The 24,846-nt window shown below is 57.9% G+C and overlaps 1 protein-coding gene across 1 annotated transcript in view; it reads left to right on the top strand.

Moving 5' to 3' along the window:
• Window positions 1-24,846, top strand: part of LOC140411162 (polypeptide N-acetylgalactosaminyltransferase 14-like) — a 457,946-nt gene that overhangs the window by 396,585 nt on the left and 36,515 nt on the right. Inside the window, exons 8-10 of the mRNA XM_072500240.1 lie at window positions 872-956; window positions 4,143-4,246; window positions 11,914-12,040. Coding sequence (XP_072356341.1) covers window positions 872-956; window positions 4,143-4,246; window positions 11,914-12,040 — 316 coding nt within the window. The remainder of the gene's footprint in view (window positions 1-871; window positions 957-4,142; window positions 4,247-11,913; window positions 12,041-24,846) is intronic.

Genomic DNA, 24,846 nt, shown 5'->3' on the forward strand with positions numbered 1-24,846 from the left:
CATCGGACAGGGTCTGGCAACACTGGGGTGGGGTGGTGCTGACGTTACTTGATTAGTAACCTAGACTCTGAGACTAATAATCCAGAGAACAGGGGCGAAATTCTCCCGAAACGGCACGATGTCCGCCGACTGCCGCCCAAAACGGCGCCAATCAGACGGGCATCGCGCCGCCCCAAAGGTGCGGAATGCTCCGCATCTTTGGGGGCCGAGCCCCAACATTGAGGGGCTAGTCCGACGCCGGAGGAATTTCCGCCCCGCCAGCTGGCGGAAACGGCGTTTGTTGCCCCGCCAGCTGGCCCGGAAATGACATCTCGGGGCGGCGCATGCGCGGGAGCGTCAGCGGCCGCTGAAAGTTTCCCGCGCATGCGCAGTGGAGGGAGTCTCTTCTGCCTCCGCCATGGTGGAGACCGTGGCGGAGGCGGAAGGGAAAGAGTGCCCCCACGGCACAGGCCCGCCCGCGGATCGGTGGGCCCCGATCGCGGGCCAGGCCACCGTGGGGGCACCCCCCGGGGTCAGATCGCCCCGCGCCCCCCCCACGCCGCCTTGTCCCGCCGGTAAATAGGTTCTTTAATTTACGCCGGCGGGACAGGCAATTTATCGGCGGGAATCGAGCCCCCGGCGGGGGGTCGGAGAATGACGCCCATGGAGTTCAAATGTCTACCCTGGGCTGTTTGAGAATTGTGAATTTAGTTTTTGGAAAAGATATTAAAAAGCTGGTGTCAGGAATAGTGACCATAAAGCTGTCAGATTACAGAGTTGAGTTTCATTGCGAAAGGTTTTGTTAAGATACCTGACAGTTATGCCCTTAGCTACCCTCCCATTGCCCATATTGGTGAAGCTCAGTGATTGAATGTTTGTTATGTTTCCCCAGGCTTTGACTGGAGTCTACACTTTAAATGGGAACAGCTTACATCTGAACTCAGGGCCAAAAGACTGGAGCCTATCGAGCCAATCAGGTAATTAGTGGAGCGTGAGGTGTTGTGCCAAGGGTAGAGAGGCATTAGGAAGGAGGACACCCAGGCGCAGAGACCCAGGCCCAGAGACCCAGGGAGATGGGCATCAGGAGGGAGCAGAACCAGTGACCCCCCCCCCCCCACAGGGAGATGGAGATTGGAGGGAGCAGGCCCAGAGACCCAGGCCCAGTGACCCAGGGAGATGGGCATCAGGAGGGAGCAATGCCCAGTGACACAGGGAGATGTGCATCAGGAGTGAGCAGGCCCAGTGCCTCAGGCCCAGTGACCCAGATAGATGTGCATCAGGAGGGAGCAGGCCCAGTGCCCCAGGCCCAGTGCATCAGGCCCAGTGACCCAGAGAGATGTGCATCAGGGGGGAGCAGGCCCAGTACCCCAGGCCCAGTGCCCCAGGCCCAGTGCCTCAGGGAGATGTGTATCAGGAGGAAGCAGGCCCAGTGCCCCAGGCCCAGTGTCCCAGGCCCGGTGCCCCAGGCCCATTGACCCAGAGAGATGTGCATCAGGAGGGAGCAGGCCCAGTGCCCCAGGCCTAGTGACTCAGGGAATGGGCATCAAGAGGGAGCAGGCCCAGTGACCCAGGCCCAGTGACTCAGGCCCAGTGACCCAGAGAGAAGTGCATCAGGAGGGAGCAGGCCCAGTACCCCAGGCCCAGTGCCCCAGGCCCAGTACCTGAGGCCCAGTGCCCCAGGCCCAGTGACCCAGAGAGATGTGCATCAGGAGGGAGCAGGCCCAGTGACCCATGCCCAGTGACCCAGGCCCAGTACCTGAGGCCCAGTGACCCAGAGAGATGTGCATCAGGAGGGAGCAGGCCCAGTGCCCCAGGTTCAGTGTCCCAGGCCCAGTGACCCAGAGAGATGTGCATCAGGAGGGAGCAGGCCCAGTGCCCCAGGCCCAGTGCCTCAGTCCCAGTGACCCAGAGAGATGTGCATCAGGAGGGAGCAGGCCCAGTACCCCAGGCCCAGTGCCCCAGGCCCAGTGCCTCAGGCCCAGTGCCTCAGGGAGATGTGTATCAGTAAGGAGCAGGCCCAGTGTCCAAGGCCCAGTGACCCAGGCCCGGTGCCTCAGGCCCGGTGGCTGAGGCCCAGTGACCCAGAGAGATGTGCATCAGGAGGGAGCAGGCCCAGTGACCCTGGCCCAGTGCCTCAGGCCCAGTGACCCAGGGAGATCTGCATCAGGAGGGAGCAGGCCCAGTGCCCCAGGCCCAGTGTCCCAGGCCCAGTGACCCAGAGAGATGTGCATCAGGAGGGAGCAGGCCCAATGCCCCAGGCCCAGTTCCCCAGGCCCAGTGCCTCAGGCCCAGTGACCCAGGGAGATGTGCATCAGGAGGGAGCAGGCCCAGTGCCCCAAGCCCAGTGTCCCAGGCCCAGTGACCCAGAGAGATGTGCATCAGGAGGGAGCAGGCCCAGTGCCCCAGGCCCAGTGCCCAAGGCCCAGTGCCTCAGGGAGATGTGCATCAGGAGGGAGCAGGCCCAGTGACCCAGGCCCAGTGCCCAAGGTCCAGTGACCCAGGGAGATGTGCATCTGGAAGGAGCAGGCCCAGTGCCCCAGGCCCAGTGCCCCAGTCCCAGTGACCCAGGCCCAGTGACCTAGGGAAATGGGTATCAGGAGGGAGCAGGCACAGTGCCCCAGGCCCAGTGCCTCAGGCCCAGTGCCCCAGGGAGATGTGCATCAGGAGGCATCAGGCCCAGTGACCCAGGCCCAGTGACTCAGGGAGATGTGTATCAGGAGGGAGCAGGCCCAGTGTCCCAGGCCCAGTGCCCCAGGCCCAGTATCCCAGGCCCAGTGACTCAGGGAGATGTGCATCAGGAGGGAGCAGGCCCAGTGACCCAGGCCCAGTGCCCCAGGCCCAGTACCTCAGGGAAATGGGCATCAGGTGGGAGCAGGCCCAGTATCCCAGGCCCAGTGACCCAGGCCCAGTGACTCAGGGAGATGTGTATCAGGAGGGAGCAGGCCCAGTGCCTCAGGCCCAGTGCCCCAGGCCCAGTGCCCCAGGGAGATGTGCATCAGGAGGGAGCAGGCCCAGTACCTCAGGCCCAGTGCCCCAGGCCCAGTGACCAAGGGAGATGTGCATCAGTAAGGAGCAGGCCCAGTGACCCAGGCCCAGTGACCCAGGGAGATGTGCATCAGGAGGGAGCAGGCCCAGTGACCCAGGCCCAGTGCCCCAGGGAGATGTGCATCAGGAGGGAGCAGGCCCAGTGACCCAGGTCAGTGACCCAGGGAGATGTGCATCAGGAGGGAGCAGGCCCAGTGACCCAGGCCCAGTGCCCCAGGCCCAGTGACCCAGGGAAATGGGCATCAGGAGGGAGCAGGCCCAGTGACCCAGGCCCAGTGCATCACGCCCAGTGACCCAGGCCCAGTGACCCAGGGATATGTAAATCAGGAGGGAACAATGGGATTTCTCTCACCTCCTACTCGAGCCTCGTCATTTTAACAGTAGTACGAGTTAGCACCCAATCAGAAGTCTGGAGACGGCCTGGATATTCAAGGGAATATCATGTTAAACTTTTAGTCTGGTGTCTTGTGGCCCAGGAGATGCAGGAGAGCTGACCCTGAGTCAAGAGAAAATCCTTAGCCCCAGAATTCAATTTTCTTACAGCTGGAAACACCCCAGAGTTACCAACTCTGATTCGACATATTCCTGGCGGTATTGTCACATGACCTCCACATGGGTTGCCCAGTTAAGCAGAGATTCCTCCCATCTCTCAGATCTTTTTAACTAATAAACAAAGGAAATAAAAATCAATTACACTGACATTTTCTCTACGGTTGCATGCAGTAGTGTCCTGGAGATTAATCGTTACTTCCTGGAAGGCTTGTAAGCTTATCCAAGACTCTACCCGGTCCTCACTTACCTTTCCTGGTGCATGTCCCTTGGGTTCTTAGTGGTTCGCTGGAGCTGAATGAGCACCTGCTTCTCCCCCCAGACCAATGTTATCTGTGGGACTGTGGCTGGGAATCAGTGAGGGAGGGGCTGAATAATCATCGCTCAATTCTGACCACCGTACCTGCGATTCCAAATCCAGGCTCGAACATGGGCTGTACTTGCAGAGTACGCCTTCAGAGGCTGACATAGCGTTTTTCTAGAATTTTGCTTTGGTTTGAGATTTCCGCGGTGGTTTTAAATGTGTGTGGGCATATCTACACACTTACTAACACAGCCTCTGTCCACAGGACGCCTGTTATAGCTGGAGGCCTCTTTGTGATAGACAAGGCCTGGTTCAATCACCTGGGAAAGTATGACACTGCGATGGATATCTGGGGAGGAGAGAACTTTGGTAAGACCGGTGTGAGGAGGTGGTAAGGTTTAACCAGATCCTGGGCGGGATTCTCTGATCCTGAGGCTCAGTGTTGATGCCATCGGAAATGCCGTCGCCGGCACTGGAGCGGTTCCCTTCCACGGCGTGTTCCCGCCGGCTGAGAGCAGGTGCGGACGGTGACGGCGGGACTCCGTTTTTTTGTTTGCGACGGCCGTTTGGCCCATCCCGGGCCGAGAATCGCCGGGGGGGCGCCCCGTAGAGCGGCCCCCAACCGGTGCCGCGCCAACCACACCGGCGCCAATGACGCCGATTCTCCGCTCTGCGACGAATAGCGCCAGGGCGGTGTGGCCCGATTCGCGTAGATACTCCGGCCCGGCCCCAGGCTGAGGGAATCTTGCCCCCTGTGTATGAAAGCAAATGGAGGTTAATGGAGGCCGCAGCTGGAGGAAGTGGGATTGGGGAAACAGACCCAATGTATTCATTTCTTGTGGGTGTCACTGGGTTTATTGTCCATCCTGATAGTCACCCTGGGAAAGTAGTGTCAAATGGGCGACGTGATTCTTTGGTTCTAAAAGACATTAGTGAAGCAGATGAGTTTTTTCTACAATGTTTTCACCATCATTGGACTTTTAATTCCAGATTTTATGGGATTCCAATTTCCGCCATGGTGGGATTCGATCCTCGGTGCCCGGGGGGCAGGTTATTGTCCAGTGACAGTACCACTACGCCGCCATGGAGGGCAGTAAAGAGTAACCACCTTGCTGTGGACTGCAGTCAAATATAGACTGGATGGGGCTGGAACAGCAGGATCTATCCCCAAGGGGAGATGAAGTAATACAGTTTATAACGACAGATAGCCCATGGTCACGGTTACTGAAACCAGCTTTCTGAATCCCAGATTTTAAAACTGAGTTTAAATGATATCCACAGTATTCAAAGCTTTGACAAAGTCACCAGACTCAAAACGTCAGCTCCCTTCTCTCTCCTGTTGAGATGGGAATTGGACCACATGATCCATACTGAACAACCTGATCACTCCCGTCTCACTGGTACTACACCTGTGCACAACTGGCAGGGGGTAGGGTGTAGGGGGGTCGGGTACCATAGGCAGCACGGGTAGGGTGCAGTAGGCAGGGTGAGGGGGGTAGGGTGTTGGGGGGCAGGGTGTTGGGGGGCAGGGTGTGGGGGGGCAGGGTGTGGGCGGCAGGGTGAGGAGGGGCAGTGTGTCGGTGGGCAGGGTGTGGAGGGCAGGGGGCAGGGTGTGGGGGGGCAGTGTCGGTGGGCAGGGTGGGGGGCAGGGTGTGGGGGGCAGGGGGCAGGGTGTGGGGGGGCAGGGTGTGGGGGGCAGGGTGAGGAGGGGCAGAGTGTAGGGGGCAGGGGGCAGGGTGTGGGGGGCAGGGTGTGGGGGGGCAGTGTGTCGGTGGGCAGGGTGGGGGGCAGGGTGAGGGGGGCAGGGTGTGGGGGGCAGGGGGCAGGGTCAGGGGGGCAGGGTCAGGGGGGCAGGGTGTGGGGGGCAGGGTGGAGGGGGGCAGGGTGGAGGGGGGCAGGGGCAGGGGCAGGGGGCAGGGTGCGGGGGGCAGGGTGTGGGGGGCAGGGTGTGGGGGGCAGGGGGCAGGGGGCAGGGTGTAGGGGGGCAGGGTGTAGGGGGCAGGGTCAGGGGGGCAGGGTGTAGGGGGGCAGGGGGCAGGGGCAGGGTGTGGGGGGCAGGGTGTGGGGGGAATGGGGGCAGGGTGTGGGGGGCAGGGGGCAGGGTGTAGGGGGGCTGGGTCAGGGGGCAGGGTGTGGGGGTCAGGGGGCAGGGTGTGGGGGAATGGGGGCAGGGTGTGGGGGGCAGGGGGCAGGGTGTAGGGGGGCTGGGTCAGGGGGCAGGGTGTGGGGGTCAGGGGGCAGGGTGTGGGGGGCAGGGGGCAGGGCGTGGGAGGCAGGGGGCAGGGTGTGGGGGGCAGGGTGTGGGAGGCAGGGTGTAGGGGGGCAGGGTCAGGGGGGCAGGGTGTGGGAGGCAGGGGGCAGGGGGCAGGGTGTAGGGGGGCAGGGTGTGGGGGGAATGGGGGCAGGGTGTGGGGGGCAGGGTGTGGGAGGCAGGGGGCAGGGTGTATGGGGGTTGGGTCAGGGGGGCAGGGTGTGGGAGGCAGGGTATGGGAGGCAGGGGGCAGGTTGTGGGGGGCAGGGGCAGGGTGTGGGGGGCAGGGGGGCAGGGGGGCAGGGGCAGGGTGTGGGAGGCAGGGTATGGGAGGCAGGGGGCAGGATGTAGGGGGCAGGATGTAGGGGGCAGGGGCTGGGTGTGGGGGGCAGGGGCAGGGTGTGGGGGCAGGGTGTAGGAGGCAGGGTATGGGAGGCAGGGGGCAGGGTGTAGGGGGCAGGGGGCAGGGGCAGGGTGTGGAGGGCAGGGGCAGGGTGTGGGGGGCAAGGGGGCAGGGTCGGGGGAAGGGTGTGGGGGGCAGGGGCAGGGTGTGGGGGGCAGGGTGTGGGAGGCAGGGGGCAGGGTGTAGGGGGGCAGGGTGGCAGGGTGTGGGGGGCAGGGGGCGGGGTGTAGGGGGCAGGGTGTGGGGGGCAGGGTGTGGGGGGCAGGGTGTGGGAGGCGGGGGGCAGGGTATGGGAGGCAGGAGGCAGGGTGTAGGGGGGCAGGGGCAGGGGGCAGGGTGTGGGAGGCAGGGTATGGGAGGCAGGGGGCAGGGGCAGGGTGTGGGGGCAGGGGGGCAGGGGCAGGGTGTGGGGGGCAGGGTGTGGGAGGCAGGGTATGGGAGGCAGGGGGCAGGGTGTAGGGGGAATGGGGCAGGGGCAGGGTGTGGGGGAATGGGGCAGGGGCAGGGTGTGGGGGAATGGGGCAGGGGCAGGGTGTGGGGGAATGGGGCAGGGGCAGGGTGTGGGGGAAGGGTGTGGGAGGCAGGGTGCAGGGTGTAGGGGGGAAGGGGCAGGGGGGCAGGGTGTGGTGGGCCGGGTGTGGGGGGCAGGGGGCAGGGTGTAGGGGGGCAGGGTGTAGGGGGGCAGGGTGTAGGGGGGCAGGGTGTGGGGGGCAGGGTGTGGGGGGCAGGGTGTGGGAGGCGGGGGGCAGGGTGTGGGAGGCAGGGGGCAGGGTGTAGGGGGCAGGGGGGCAGGGTGTGGGGGGCAGGGGGCAGGGTGTAGGGGGGCAGAGTGTGGGAGGCAGGGGGCAGGGCGTGGGAGGCAGGGGGCAGGGTGTGGGGGGCAGGGGGCAGGGTGTGGGGGGCAGGGGGCAGGGTGTGGGAGGCAGGGTGTAGGGGGGCAGGGTCAGGGGGGCAGGGTGTGGGAGGCAGGGGGCAGGGTGTAGGGGGGCAGGGTCTGGGGGGAATGGGGGCAGGGTGTGGGGGGCAGGGTGTGGGGGGCAGGGTGTGGGGGGCAGGGTGTGGGAGGCAGGGGGCAGGGTGTATGGGGGTAGGGTCAGGGGGGCAGGGTGTGGGAGGCAGGGTATGGGAGGCAGGGGGCAGGGTGTAGGGGTCAGGGGGCAGGGAAAGGGTGTGGGGGGCAGGGGCAGGGTGTGGGGGGCAGGGTGTGGGAGGCAGGGTATGGGAGGCAGGGGGCAGGGGCAAGGTGTGGGGGGCAGGGGCAGGGTGTGGGGGGCAGGGGGGCAGGGGCAGGGTGTGGGAGGCAGGGTATGGGAGGCAGGGGGCAGGATGTAGGGGGCAGGATGTAGGGGGCAGGGGCAGGGTGTGGGGGGCAGGGGCAGGGTGTGGGGGCAGGGTGTAGGAGGCAGGGTATGGGAGGCAGGGGGCAGGGTGTAGGGGGCAGGGGGCAGGGGCAGGGTGTGGAGGGCAGGGGCAGGGTGTGGGGGGCAAGGGGGCAGGGTCGGGGGAAGGGTGTGGGGGGCAGGGGCAGGGTGTGGGGGGCAGGGTGTGGGAGGCAGGGGGCAGGGTGTAGGGGGGCAGGGTGGCAGGGTTTGGGGGGCAGGGGGCGGGGTGTAGGGGGCAGGGTGTGGGGGGCAGGGTGTGGGAGGCGGGGGGCAGGGTATGGGAGGCAGGGGGCAGGGTGTAGGGGGGCAGGGGCAGGGGGCAGGGTGTGGGAGGCAGGGTATGGGAGGCAGGGGGCAGGGGCAGGGTGTGGGGGCAGGGGGGCAGGGGCAGGGTGTGGGGGGCAGGGTGTGGGAGGCAGGGTATGGGAGGCAGGGGGCAGGGTGTAGGGGGAATGGGGCAGGGGCAGGGTGTGCGGGGCAGGGGCAGGGTGTGGGGGGCAGGGGCAGGGTGTGGGGGGCAGGGGCAGGGTGTGGGGGAAGGGTGTGGGAGGCAGGGGGCAGGGTGTAGGGGGGAAGGGGCAGGGGGGCAGGGTGTGGTGGGCAGGGTGTGGGGGGCAGGGGGCAGGGTGTAGGGGGGCAGGGTGTAGGGGGGCAGGGTGTAGGGGGGCAGGGTGTGGGGGGCAGGGTGTGGGAGGCGGGGGGCAGGGTGTGGGAGGCAGGGGGCAGGGTGTAGTGGGCAGGGGGGCTGGGTGTGGGGGGCAGGGGGCAGGGTGTATGGGGGCAGGGTGTGGGGGGCAGGGTGTGGGAGGCGGGGGGCAGGGTGTGGGAGGCGGGGGGCAGGTGTAGGGGGGGCAGGGTCAGGGGGGCAGGGTGTGGGGGGCAGGGGCAGGGTGTGGGAGGCAGCGGGCAGGGTGTATGGGGGCAGGGTGTATGGGGGCAGGGTGTGGGGGGCAGGGTGTGGGAGGCAGGGGGCAGGGTGTAGGGGGCAGGGTGTAGGGGGGCAGGGTGTAGGGGGGCAGGGTCAGGGGGGCAGGGTGTGGGGGGCAGGGTGTAGGGGGCAGGATGTAGGGGGGCAGGGGCAGGGTGTGGGGGGCAGGATGTAGGGGGGCAGGGGCAGGGTGTGGGGGGCAGGGTGTGGGGGGCAGGGTGTGGGAGGCAGGGGGCAGGGGGCAGGGGCAGGGTGTGGGGGGCAGGGTGTGGGGGGTAGGGTGTGGGAGGTGTGGGGGACAGGGTGTGGGGGGTAGGATGTGGGAGGCAGGGGGCAGGGTGTGGGGGGCAGGGTGTGGGGGGCAGGGTGTGGGTGGCAGGGTGTGGGAGGCACGGGGCAGGGTGTAGGGGGGCAGGGGGCAGGGGCAGGGTGTGGGGGGTAGGTGTGGGAGGCAGGTGGCAGGGTGTGGGAGGCAGGGGGCAGGGTGTAGGGGGGCAAGGGGCAGGGTGTGGGGGGCAGGGTGTGGGGGGTAGGGGGGCAGGGTCAGGGGGGAAGGGTGTGGGGGGCAGGGGCAGGGTGTGGGGGGTCGGGGGGTCAGGGTGTGGGGGGCAGGGGGCAGGGGCAGGGTGTGGGGGGCAGGGTGTGGGGGCAGGGGGCAGGGTGTGGGGGGCAGGGGGCAGGGTGTGAGGGGCAGGGGGCAGGGTGTGAGGGGCAGGGGGCAGGGTGTGGGGGGCAGGGGCAGGGTGTGGGGGGTAGGGGGCAGGGTGTGGGGGGTAGGGGGCAGGGTTTGCGGGGCAGGGTGTGGGAGGCAGGGGGCAGGGTGTGGGGGGTAGGGGGCCGGGGCAGGGTGTGGGGGGTAGGGGGCAGGGGCAGGGTGTGGGGGGTAGGGGGCAGGGGCAGGGTGTGGGGGGCAGGGGCAGGGTGTGGGGGGCAGGGTGTGGGGGGCAGGGTGTGGCGGGCAGGGGGCAGGGTGTGGGGGGCAGGGTGTGGGGGGCAGGGTGTGGGGGGCAGGGGGCAGGGTGTGGGAGGCAGGGTGCATGGTGTGGGGGGCAGGGTGTGGGAGGCAGGGGGCAGGGTGTAGGGGGGCAGGGTCAGGGTGTGGGGGGCAGGTGCAGGGTGTGGGGGGCAGGTGCAGGGTGTGGGGGGCAGGTGCAGGGTGTGGGGGGCAGGGTGTGGGAGGCAGGGGGCAGGGTGTGGGCGGCAGGGTGTGGGGGGTAGGGGGGCAGGGTCAGGGGGGCAGGGTGTGGAGGGCAGGGGGGCAGGGTGTGGGGGGCAGGGTGTGGGGGGGCAGGGTGTGGAGGGCAGGGGGGCAGGGTGTGGGGGGGCAGGGTGTGGGAGGCAGGGTGTGGGAGGCAGGGTGTGGGGGGGCAGGGTGTGGGGGGCAGGGGGGCAGGGTGTGGGGGGGCAGGGTGTGGAGGGCAGGGGGGCAGGGTGTGGGGGGCATGGGGCAGGGTGTGGTGGGCAGGGGGGCAGGGTGTGGGGGGCAGGGTGTGGGGGGGCAGGGTGTGGAGGGCAGGGGGGGCAGGGTGTGGGGGGCAGGGTGTGGGATAGGGGGGCAGGGTGTGGGGGGCAGGGGGGCAGGGTGTGGGGGGCAGGGAGCAGGTGTGGGGGTCAGAAGTCAGGGTGTGGGGGCAGGGTGTGGGGTCAGAGGTCAGGGTGTGGGGGGCAAAGTGCGGTGGGAATCAGCCGTCTCTCACTTTAATCTGGGCCGCTCCTCACTCCAGGCTGACTGATGCTTTGTACCAAATGGTGATGTGTATCTGGGATGCTTCGAGCTGGTAAGAGGGAAATGCACCTGGTGGTTGGGCCCTAACTGCCCCCGATGGGCATTTACCTCTGGTGTGCCAGCATGGGGACATGCTGCCCAACAGCAGCGAAAACAACAGGCCCTGGCATGCCTGTGTCCTGGAGTATAGTGTGAGGCCACCTGTAGTTAAATAGCCTGTAAAATCCACTGTCTCAGTTCACATCCAAAGATTTGTGTTTAAGTGAATTATTGATAAAAGGGGAATTTGTTCAGAAACATTAAACCCTTCAAGTTGATCAACTGGCTTGGAATGCAGAACAATACCAGCAGCGCGGGTTCAATTCCCGTCCCAGCCTCCCCGAACAGGCGCCGAATGTGGCGACTAGGGGCTTTTCACAGTGACTTCATTGAAGCCTACTTGTGACAATAAGCTACAAAGAAAAAGGAGGAAGTATTGGATCGGGTGCCTGTATTGAAAGTTGACACGGCATCAGGACTGGATGAGATGCATCCGAGAACCTGAGGGAAGTGAGAGAGGAAATTGCAGAGATATTGGCTGTAATTTTCCAATATTCCTTAGACTCAAGAGGTGGTGCCTGAGGACTGGAGCACTGCAGATGTTACACTCTGATTCATGGTGTTCTCTCGAAAGCATTCCCCAATTCGGGATCAGTGGCACTGGGAGAGGATCAGAGAGAAAGTCCAGCTAAATGACTAGAACAGGCTCTGGAGGAGAGAAGGCTGGAGGGTGATCTGATAGATGATTCCAATTATGGCGGAGACCAGAACTCGGGGTTACTTCAGCGTCAGAGCAGGTCGATCTAAACCCCTGTTTTGCACCTGATCCCCATATCCATTGCTTTCATTCGTCTGAAAGTCTATCGCTGTCAGTCTTGAATATAATAAATCCTGGAATCCTCGGGGTAATGAATCCAAAGATTCCTAACCCTTTGAGTGAAGACGTTCCTCATCTTCAATCCCTTTGCCCATTATCCTCAGAATGTTTTAGATTCCCGACAAGGGGAAACAACCTCTATCTTCCCTGTTAAACCCCTTCACAATCCGGAATGTTAGAAATCATCTGTCATTTGTCTAAACTCCAGAGAATATAGACCTAATTTACTCAACCTCTCATCAGAGGACAACCTCCTCTTACCCGAGGGACCAACCCAATGAAGCTGTGTTGCACTGCCGCCCACCTGAGGTAGTTTAGGCATGGGGAGGAGAAGCTCATGGGGAAGGCATACCCCAGCATGGCCCAGTGGGGCTGAATGAGTCTGTTTCTGTGCTGTACATTGTATAATTACACCATGTCATTCTTGCAGAGATGTCCTTTCGTGTCTGGATGTGCGGTGGCAGCTTGGAGATCATCCCCTGTAGTCGAGTAGGCCACGTCTTCCGCAAGAAACATCCCTATGTTTTCCCAGAGGGCAATGCCAACACCTACATCAAGTACGTTCCAGAAGCTGTGGGAGGATCGACAGTGGTCTTTCTGACAAATAGAGCATCACTCTTAAAGGGGTGTTAGGACTGTGTTTTTCAAACGTTTTTCCCCCGAGACCCAGTTTCCCCAACCGGCCGACCTTTGCGACCCACGCCGGCCGACCTTCGCGACCCACGCCGGCCGACCTTCGCGACCCACGCCGGCCGACCTGCGCGATCCACGCCGGCCGACCTGCGCGACCCACGCTGGCCGTCCTTCGCGACCCACGCCGGCCGACCTTCGCGACCCACGCCGGCCGACCTTCGCGACCCACGCCGGCCGACCTTCGCGACCCACGCCGGCCGACCTTCGCGACCCACGCCGGCCGGCCTGCGCGACCCACGCCGGCCGACCTGCGCTATCCACGCCGGCCGACCTGCGCGACCCACGCCGGCCGACCTTCGCGACCCACGCCGGCCGACCTTCGCGACCCACGCCGGCCGACCTTCGCGACCCACGCCGGCCGACCTTCGCGACCCACGCCGGCCGACCTTCGCGACCCACGCCGGCCGACCTTCCCGACCCACGCCGGCCGACCTTCGGGACCCAACCCGGCCGACCTTCGCGACCCACGCCGGCCGACCTTCGCGACCCACGCCGGCCGACCTTCCCGACCCACGCCGGCCGACCTTCCCGACCCACGCCGGCCGACCTTCCCGACCCACGCCGGCCGACCTTCCCGACCCACGCCGGCCGACCTTCGCGACCCACGCCGGCCGACCTTCGCGACCCACGCCGACCGTCCATCGCGACCCACGCCGGCCGACCTTCCCGACCCACGCCGGCCGACCTTCCCGACCCACGCCGGCCGACCTTCGCGACCCACGCCGGCCGACCTTCGCGACCCACGCCGGCCGACCTTCGCGACCCACGCCGGCCGACCTTCGCGACCCACGCCGGCCGACCTTCGCGACCCACGCCGGCCGACCTTCGCGACCCACGCCGGCCGACCTTCGCGACCCACGCCGGCCGACCTTCGCGACCCACGCCGGCCGACCTTCGCGACCCACGCCGGCCGACCTTCGCGACCCACGCCGGCCGTCCTTCGCGACCCACGCCGGCCGACCTTCGCGACCCACGCCGGCCGTCCTTCGCGACCCACGCCGGCCGACCTTCGCGACCCACGCTGGCCGTCCTTCGCGACCCACGCCGGCCGACCTTCGCGACCCACGCCGGCCGACCTTCGCGACCCACGCCGGCCGACCTTCGCGACCCACGGCGGCCGACCTTCGCGACCCACGCCGGCCGACCTTCGCGACCCACGCCGGCCGACCTTCGCGACCCACGCCGGCCGACCTTCGGGACCCACGCCGGCCGTCCATCGCGACCCACGCCGGCCGACCTTCCCGACCCACGCCGGCCGACCTTCGCGACCCACGCCGGCCGACCTTCGCGACCCACGCCGGCCGACCTTCGCGACCCACGCCGGCTGACCTTCGCGACCCACGCCGGCCGACCTTTGCGACCCACGCCGGCCGACCTTCGCGACCCACGCCGGCCGACCTTCGCGACCCACGCCGGCCGACCTTCGCGACCCACGCCGGCCGACCTTCGCGACCCACGCCGGCCGACCTTCGCGACCCACGCCGGCCGTCCTTCGCGACCCACGCCGGCCGACCTTTGCGACCCACGCCGGCCGACCTTGGCGACCCACGCCGGCCGACCTTGGCGACCCACGCCGGCCGACCTTGGCGACCCACGCCAGCCGACCTTTGCGACCCACACCGGCCGACCTTTGCGACCCACGCCGGCCGACCTTTGCGACCCACGCCGGCCGACCTTTGCGGCCGACCTTCACGACCCACGCCGGCCGACCTTCGCGACCCACGCCGGCCGACCTTGGCGACCCACGCCGGCCGACCTTCGCGACCCACGCCGGCCGACCTTGGCGACCCACGCCGGCCGACCTTGGCGACCCACGCCGGCCGACCTTCACGACCCACGTCGGCCGACCTTTGCGACCCACGTCGGCGGACCTTCGTGACACATGCCACATTCAGTTACCTTTAGTGCGAAAGGGGAGCCTGCTTAATCCTCATGATCTCACTCCAATCAGGTTCAAGACAATGTGCATATCAGGCACAGACTTCAGCCAGTTACTTTGTGCTGTCTTCATCTTTCTGGAAATAGAAAATCCAACTGTGCACTTGTAGGTCGTCGTGAAGGGAAATAGCAACCTCGAAAGGAACTTTTCACACACCACTTTGCTTTCAAAATCTGAAACTCCTCACATTTGCCAGTACTCCCCCGCATAAAACACACATGGACTTTGCAGCCTTATTTGCATTGACACAATTGACAAAACCATACCTCACGAAATCATCTTTCTACTGCTTTGTTCCCGGGTTAAATTTCTTCTTTGTAGGCTGTTAACCAGAGGCCCTCAAGCTCTGTACAAAGTTAACACTAGCACTGCTCTGTCCTGGACTCTCCAAATCAGCTCTCTCCAGCAGATTCTGTTGTGAGATTCTTCCAGTCGGTACATTGCCTTTTTGTATCTTTGGTCGTCTCTTACTTTTAAGAAAACTATTCATTTTCACAGTCCACTTGCCAGCAGCTGGAAAATGGAAGCAACTCTGCTCTGTGATTTGGCGCCAAAAGCACTGACATGGAGGATGTTTGACGCCAAGTGTGCGAACCAGAACCCAATTTCTGTTAGAATACCGGACGTGAAACCCCAAACAATTTACAATTGGTAAAACTTCACCCAGGGAGTGATGTCTCAGACCAATACATATTTTTTATTTTAAAATAAACGTTATTTTAACCACAGAATCAACCATATTTACACCAAAGAAATAGCTCTGCAATTAATATTAAACAGTTGATAGTTAATATTACCATCCCAGACCAGACCGGACACAAGACTGGGGTACCAGACAGTTGATAGTTAATGTTACCATCCCAGACCAGACCCCAGACTGGGGTACCAGACAGTTGATAGTTAATATTACCATCCCAGACCAGACCCCAGACTGGGATACCAGACAGTTGATAGTTATTATTACCATCCCAGACCAGACCGGACCCCAGACTGGGGTACCAGACAGTTGATAGTTAATATGACCATCCCAGACCAGACCAGACCCCAGACTGGGATACCAGACAGTTGATAGTTAATATTACCATCCCAGACCAGACCGGACCTCAGACTGGGGTACCAGACAGTTGATAGTTAATATTACCATCCCAGACCAGACCCCAGACTGGGGGACCAGACAGTTGATAGTTAATATTACCATCCCAGACCAGACCCCAGACTGGGGTACCAGACAGTTGATAGTTAATATTACCATCCCAGACCGGACCCCAGACTGGGGTACCAGACAGTTGATAGTTAATATTACAATCCCAGACCAGACCCCAGACTGGGATACCAGACAGTTGATAGTTAATATTACCATCCCAGACCAGACCCCAGACTGGGATACCAGACAGTTGATAGTTAATATTGCCATCCCAGACCAGACCCCAGACTGGGGTACCAGACAGTTGATAGTTAATATTACCATCCCAGACCGGACCCCAGACTGGGATACCAGACAGTTGATAGTTAATATTACCATCCCAGACCAGACCCCAGACTGGGATACCAGACAGTTGATAGTTAATATTGCCATCCCAGACCAGACCCCAGACTGGGGTACCAGACAGTTGATAGTTAATATTACCATCCCAGACCAGACCCCAGACTGGGGTACCAGACAGTTGATAGTTAATATTACCATCCCAGACCGGACCCCAGACTGGGATACCAGACAGTTGATAGTTAATATTACCATCCCAGACCAGACCCCAGACTGGGATACCAGACAGTTGATAGTTAATATTACCATACCAGACCAGACCCCAGACTGGGGTACCAGACAGTTGATAGTTAATATTACCATCCCAGACCAGACCCCAGACTGGGATACCAGACAGTTGATAGTTAATATGACCATCCCAGACCAGACCCCAGACTGGGATACCAGACAGTTGATAGTTAATATTACCATCCCAGACCAGACCCCAGACTGGGATACCAGACAGTTGATAGTTAATATTACCATACCAGACCAGAACCCAGACTGGGGTACCAGACAGTTGATAGTTAATATTACCATCCCAGACCAGACCCCAGACTGGGATACCAGACAGTTGATAGTTAATATTACCATCCCAGACCAGACCCCAGACTGGGATACCAGACAGTTGATAGTTAATATGACCATCCCAGACCAGACCCCAGACTGGGATACCAGACAGTTGATAGTTAATATTACCATCCCAGACCAGACCCCAGACTGGGGTACCAGACAGTTGATAGTTAATATTACCATCCCAGACCAGACCCCAGACTGGGATACCAGACAGTTGATAGTTAATATTACCATCCCAGACCAGACCCCAGACTGGGATACCAGACAGTTGATAGTTAATATGACCATCCCAGACCAGACCCCAGACTGGGATACCAGACAGTTGATAGTTAATATGACCATCCCAGACCAGACCCCAGACTGGGATACCAGACAGTTGATAGTTAATATTACCATCCCAGACCAGACCCCAGACTGGGGTACCAGACAGTTGATAGTTAATATTACCATCCCAGACCGGACCCCAGACTGGGGTACCAGACAGTTGATAGTTAATATTACCATCCCAGACCAGACCCCAGACTGGGATACCAGACAGTTGATAGTTAATATTACCATCCCAGACCAGACCCCAGACTGGGATACCAGACAGTTGATAGTTAATATTACCATCCCAGACCAGACCCCAGACTGGGATACCAGACAGTTGATAGTTAATATTACCATCCCAGACCAGACCCCAGACTGGGGTACCAGACAGTTGATAGTTAATATTACCATCCCAGACCGGACCCCAGACTGGGGTACCAGACAGTTGATAGTTAATGTTACCATCCCAGAACGGACCCCAGACTGGGGTACCAGACAGTTGATAGTTAATATGACCATCCCAGACCAGACCCCAGACTGGGATACCAGACAGTTGATAGTTAATATGACCATCCCAGACCAGACCCCAGACTGGGATACCAGACAGTTGATAGTTAATATGACCATCCCAGACCAGACCCCAGACTGGGATACCAGACAGTTGATAGTTAATATTACCGTCCAAGACCAGACCCCAGACTGGGATACCAGACAGGTGATAGTTAATATGACCATCCCAGACCAGACCCCAGACTGGGATACCAGACAGTTGATAGTTAATATGACCATCCCAGACCAGACCCCAGACTGGGATACCAGACAGTTGATAGTTAATATGACCATCCCAGACCAGACCCCAGACTGGGGTACCAGACAGTTGATAGTTAATATTACCATCGCGGACCAGACCCCAGACTGGGATACCAGACAGTTGATAGTTAATATTACCATCCCAGACCAGACCCCAGACTGGGATACCAGACAGTTGATAGTTAATATTACCATCCCAGACCGGATACCAGACAGTTGATAGTTAATATTACCATCCCAGACCAGACCCCAGACTGGGATACCAGACAGTTGATAGTTAATATTACCATCCTAGACCAGACCCCAGACTGGGATACCAGACAGTTGATAGTTAATATTACCATCCCAGACCAGACCCCAGACTGGGGTACCAGACAGTTGATAGTTAATATTACCATCCCAGACCAGACCCCAGACTGGGGTACCAGACAGTTGATAGTTAATATTACCATCGCGGACCAGACCCCAGACTGGGATACCAGACAGTTGATAGTTAATATTACCATCCCAGACCAGACCCCAGACTGGGATACCAGACAGTTGATAGTTAATATTACCATCCCAGACCGGACCCCAGACGGTACCAGACAGTTGATAGTTAATATTACCATCCCAGACCAGACCCCAGACTGGGATACCAGACAGTTGATAGTTAATATTACCATCCCAGACCAGACCCCAGACTGGGGTACCAGACAGTTGATAGTTAATATGACCATCCCAGACCAGACCCCAGAATGGGGTACCAGACAGTTGATAGTTAATGTTACCATCCCAGACCAGACCCCAGACTGGGATACCAGACAGTTGATAGTTAATATTACCATCCCAGACCAGACCCCAGACTGGGATACCAGACAGTTGATAGTTAATGTTACCATCCCAGACCGGACCCCAGACTGGGGTACCAGACAGTTGATAGTTAATATTACCATCCCAGACCAGACCCCAGACTGGGATACCAGACAGTTGATAGTTAATATTACCATCGCGGACCAGACCCCAGACTGGGGTACCAGACAGTTGATAGTTAATATTACCATCCCAGACCAGACCCCAGACTGGGATACCAGACAGTTGATAGTTAATATTACCATCCCAGACCAGACCCCAGACTGGGGTACCAGACAGTTGATAGTTAATGTTACCATCCCAGACCAGACCCCAGACTGGGATATCAGACAGTTGATAGTTAATATTACCATCCCAGACCAGACCCCAGACTGGGATACCAGACAGTTGATAGTTAATATTACCATCCCAGACCAGACCCCAGACTGGGATACCAGACAGTTGATAGTTAATATTACCATCCCAGACCAGACCCCAGACTGGGATACCAGACAGTTGATAGTTAATATTACCATCCCAGACCAGACCCCAGACTGGGATACCAGACAGTTGATAGTTAATATTACCATCCCAGACCAGACCCCAGACTGGGATACCAGACAGTTGATAGTTAATATTACCATCCCAGACCAGACCCCAGACTGGGATACCAGACAGTTGATAGTTAATATTACCATCCCAGACCAGACCCCAGACTGGGATACCAGACAGTTGATAGTTAATATTACCATCCCAGACCAGACCCCAGACTGGGATACCAGACAGTTGATAGTTAATATTACCATCCCAGACCAGACCCCAGACTGGGATACCAGACAGTTGACAGTTAATATGACCATCCCAGACCAGACCCCAGACTGGGATACCAGACAGTTGATAGTTAATATTACCATCCCAGACCAGACCCCAGACTGGGATACCAGACAGTTGATAGTTAATATGACCATCCCAGGCCAGACCCCAGACTGGGGTACCAGACAGTTGATAGTTAATATTACCATCCCAGACCAGACCGGACCCCAGACTGGGATACCAGACAGTTGATAGTTAATATTACCATCCCAGACCAGACCCCAGACTGGGATACCAGACAGTTGATAGTTAATATTACCATCCCAGACCAGACCCCAGACTGGGGTACCAGACAGTTGATAGTTAATATTACCATCCCAGACCAGACCCCAGACTGGGGTACCAGACAGTTGATAGTTAATATTACCATCCCAGACCAGACCCCAGACTGGGATACCAGACAGTTGATAGTTAATATTACCATCCCAGACCAGACCCCAGACTGGGATACCAGACAGTTGATAGTTAATATTACCATCCCAGACCAGACCCCAGACTGGGATACCAGACAGTTGATAGTTAATATTACCATCCCAGACCAGACCCTAGACTGGGATACCAGACAGTTGATAGTTAATATTACCATCCCAGACCGGACCCCAGACTGGGGTACCAGACAGTTGATAGTTAATATTACCATCCCAGACCAGACCCCAGACTGGGGTACCAGACAGTTGATAGTTAATATTACCATCCCAGACCAGACCCCAGACTGGGATACCAGACAGTTGATAGTTAATATTACCATCCCAGACCGGACCCCAGACTGGGATACCAGACAGTTGATAGTTAATATTACCATCCCAGACCAGACCCCAGACTGGGATACCAGACAGTTGATAGTTAATATTACCATCCGAGACCAGACCCCAGACTGGGATACCAGACAGTTGATAGTTAATATTACCATCCCAGACCAGACCCCAGACTGGGATACCAGACAGTTGATAGTTAATATTACCATCCCAGACCGGACCCCAGACTGGGGTACCAGACAGTTGATAGTTAATATTACCATCCCAGACCGGACCCCAGACTGGTGTACCAGACAGTTGATAGTTAATATTACCATCCCAGACCAGACCCCAGACTGGGGTACCAGACAGTTGATAGTTAATATTACCATCCCAGACCAGACCCCAGACTGGGGTACCAGACAGTTGATAGTTAATATTACCATCCCAGACCGGACCCCAGACTGGGATACCAGACAGTTGATAGTTAATATGACCATCCCAGACCAGACCCCAGACTGGGATACCAGACAGTTGATAGTTAATATTACCATCCCAGACCAGACCCCAGACTGGGATACCAGACAGTTGATAGTTAATATTACCATCCCAGACCGGACCCCAGACTGGGGTACCAGACAGTTGATAGTTAATATTACCATCCCAGACCAGACCCTAGACTGGGATACCAGACAGTTGATAGTTAATATTACCATCCCAGACCAGACCCCAGACTGGGATACCAGACAGTTGATAGTTAATATGACCATCCCAGACCAGACCCCAGACTGGGATACCAGACAGTTGATAGTTAATATTACCATCCCAGACCAGACCCCAGACTGGGATACCAGACAGTTGATAGTTAATATTACCATCCCAGACCGGACCCCAGACTGGGGTACCAGACAGTTGATAGTTAATATTGCCATCCCAGACCAGACCCTAGACTGGGATACCAGACAGTTGATAGTTAATATTACCATCCCAGACCAGACCCCAGACTGGGGTACCAGACAGTTGATAGTTAATATTACCATCCCAGACCGGACCCCAGACTGGGGTACCAGACAGTTGATAGTTAATATTACCATCCCAGACCGGACCCCAGACTGGGATACCAGACAGTTGACAGTTAATATTACCATCCCAGACCGGACCCCAGACTGGAGTGCCAGACAGTTGATAGTTAATATTACCATCCCAGACCAGACCCCAGACTGGGGTACCAGACAGTTGATAGTTAATATTACCCTCCCAGACCAGACCCTAGACTGGGATACCAGACAGTTGATAGTTAATATTACCATCCCAGACCGGACCCCAGACTGGGATACCAGACAGTTGATAGTTAATATTACCATCCCAGACCAGACCCCAGACTGGGATACCAGACAGTTGATAGTTAATATTACCATCCCAGACCAGACCCTAGACTGGGATACCAGACAGTTGATAGTTAATATTACCATCCCAGACCAGACCCCAGACTGGGATACCAGACAGTTGATAGTTAATATTACCATCCCAGACCAGACCCCAGACTGGGGTACCAGACAGTTGATAGTTAATATTACCATCCCAGACCAGACCCCAGACTGGGATACCAGACAGTTGATAGTTAATATTACCATCCCAGACCAGACCCCAGACTGGGATACCAGACAGTTGATAGTTAATATTACCATCCCAGACCGGACCCCAGACGGTACCAGACAGTTGATAGTTAATATTACCATCCCAGACCAGACCCCAGACTGGGGTACCAGACAGTTGATAGTTAATATTACCATCCCAGACCAGACCCCAGACTGGGATACCAGACAGTTGATAGTTAATATTACCATCCCAGACCAGACCCCAGACTGGGATACCAGACAGTTGATAGTTAATATTACCATCCCAGACCAGACCCCAGACTGAGGTACCAGACAGTTGATAGTTAATATTACCATCCCAGACCAGACCCCAGACTGGGGTACCAGACAGTTGATAGTTAATATTACCATCCCAGACCAGACCCCAGACTGGGGTACCAGACAGTTGATAGTTAATATTACCATCCCAGACCGGACCCCAGACTGGGGTACCAGACAGTTGATAGTTAATATTACCATCCCAGACCGGACCCCAGACTGGGATACCAGACAGTTGATAGTTAATATTACCATCCCAGACCAGACCCCAGACTGGGGTACCAGACAGTTGATAGTTAATATTACCATCCCAGACCAGACCCCAGACTGGGATACCAGACAGTTGATAGTTAATATTACCATCCCAGACCAGACCCCAGACTGGGGTACCAGACAGTTGATAGTTAATATTACCATCCCAGACCAGACCCCAGACTGGGGTACCAGACAGTTGATAGTTAATATTACCATCCCAGACCAGACCCCAGACTGGGGTACCAGACAGTTGATAGTTAATATTACCATCCTAGACCAGACCCCAGACTGGGGTACCAGACAGTTGATAGTTAATATTACCATCCCAGACCAGACCCCAGACTGGGATACCAGACAGTTGATAGTTAATATTACCATCCCAGACCAGACCCCAGACTGGGGTACCAGACAGTTGATAGTTAATATTACCATCCCAGACCAGACCCCAGACTGGGGTACCAGACAGTTGATAGTTAATATTACCATCCCAGACCGGACCCCAGACTGGGATACCAGACAGTTGATAGTTAATATTACCATCCTAGACCAGACCCCAGACTGGGGTACCAGACAGTTGATAGTTAATATTACCATCCCAGACCAGACCCCAGACTGGGATACCAGACAGTTGATAGTTAATATTACCATCCTAGACCAGACCCCAGACTGGGGTACCAGACAGTTGATAGTTAATATTACCATCCCAGACCAGACCCCAGACTGGGATACCAGACAGTTGATAGTTAATATTACCATCCCAGACCAGACCCCAGACTGGGATACCAGACAGTTGATAGTTAATATTACCATCCCAGACCAGACCCCAGACTGGGATACCAGACAGTTGATAGTTAATATTACCATCCCAGACCAGACCCCAGACTGGGGTACCAGACAGTTGATAGTTAATATTACCATCCCAGACCAGACCCCAGACTGGGATACCAGACAGTTGATAGTTAATATTACCATCCCAGACCGGACCCCAGACTGGGATACCAGACAGTTGATAGTTAATATTACCATCCCAGACCGGACCCCAGACTGGGATACCAGACAGTTGATAGTTAATATTACCATCCCAGACCGGACCCCAGACTGGGGTACCAGACAGTTGATAGTTAATATTACCATCCTAGACCAGACCCCAGACTGGGGTACCAGACAGTTGATAGTTAATATTACCATCCCAGACCAGACCCCAGACTGGGATACCAGACAGTTGATAGTTAATATTACCATCCCAGACCAGACCCCAGACTGGGATACCAGACAGTTGATAGTTAATATTACCATCCCAGACCAGACCCCAGACTGGGATACCAGGCAGTTGATAGTTAATATTACCATCCCAGACCAGACCCCAGACTGGGATACCAGACAGTTGATAGTTAATATTACCATCCCAGACCAGACCCCAGACTGGGATACCAGGCAGTTGATAGTTAATATTACCATCCCAGACCAGACCCCAGACTGGGATACCAGACAGTTGATAGTTAATATTACCATCCCAGACCAGACCCCAGACTGGGGTACCAGACAGTTGATAGTTAATATTACCATCCCAGACCAGACCCCAGACTGGGATACCAGACAGTTGATAGTTAATATTACCATCCCAGACCAGACCCCAGACTGGGATACCAGACAGTTGATCGTTAATATTACCATCCCAGACCAGACCCCAGACTGGGATACCAGACAGTTGATAGTTAATATTACCATCCCAGACCAGACCCCAGACTGGGGTACCAGACAGTTGATAGTTAATATTACCATCCCAGACCAGACCCCAGACTGGGGTACCAGACAGTTGATAGTTAATATTACCATCCCAGACCAGACCCCAGACTGGGGTACCAGACAGTTGATAGTTAATATTACCATCCCAGACCAGACCCCAGACTGGGATACCAGACAGTTGATAGTTAATATTACCATCCCAGACCAGACCCCAGACTGGGATACCAGACAGTTGATAGTTAATATTACCATCCCAGACCAGACCCCAGACTGGGGTACCAGACAGTTGATAGTTAATATTACCATCCCAGACCAGACCCCAGACTGGGATACCAGACAGTTGATAGTTAATATTACCATCCCAGACCAGACCCCAGACTGGGATTCCAGACAGTTGATCGTTAATATTACCATCCCAGACCAGACCCCAGACTGGGGTACCAGACAGTTGATAGTTAATATTACCATCCCAGACCAGACCCCAGACTGGGGTACCAGACAGTTGATAGTTAATATTACCATCCCAGACCAGACCCCAGACTGGGATACCAGACAGTTGATAGTTAATATTACCATCCCAGACCAGACCCCAGACTGGGGTACCAGACAGTTGATAGTTAATATTACCATCCCAGACCAGACCCCAGACTGGGGGACCAGACAGTTGATAGTTAATATTACCATCCCAGACCAGACCCCAGACTGGGATACCAGACAGTTGATCGTTAATACCAGACAGTTGATAGTTAATATTACCATCACAGACCAGACCCCAGACTGGGGTACCAGACAGTTGATAGTTAATATGACCATCCCAGACCAGACCCCAGACTGGGATACCAGACAGTTGATAGTTAATATTACCATCCCAGACCAGACCCCAGACTGGGGTACCAGACAGTTGATAGTTAATATTACCATCCCAGACCAGACCCCAGACTGGGGTACCAGACAGTTGATAGTTAATATTACCATCCCAGACCAGACCCCAGACTGGGGTACCAGACAGTTGATAGTTAATATTACCATCCCAGACCAGACCCCAGACTGGGGTACCAGACAGTTGATAGTTAATATTACCATCCCAGACCGGACCCCAGACTGGGATACCAGACAGTTGATAGTTAATATTACCATCCCAGACCGGACCCCAGACTGG

The sequence above is a fragment of the Scyliorhinus torazame genome, chromosome 4 (genome assembly GCF_047496885.1).
Source record: "Scyliorhinus torazame isolate Kashiwa2021f chromosome 4, sScyTor2.1, whole genome shotgun sequence".
Classification (NCBI taxonomy): domain Eukaryota; kingdom Metazoa; phylum Chordata; class Chondrichthyes; order Carcharhiniformes; family Scyliorhinidae; genus Scyliorhinus; species Scyliorhinus torazame.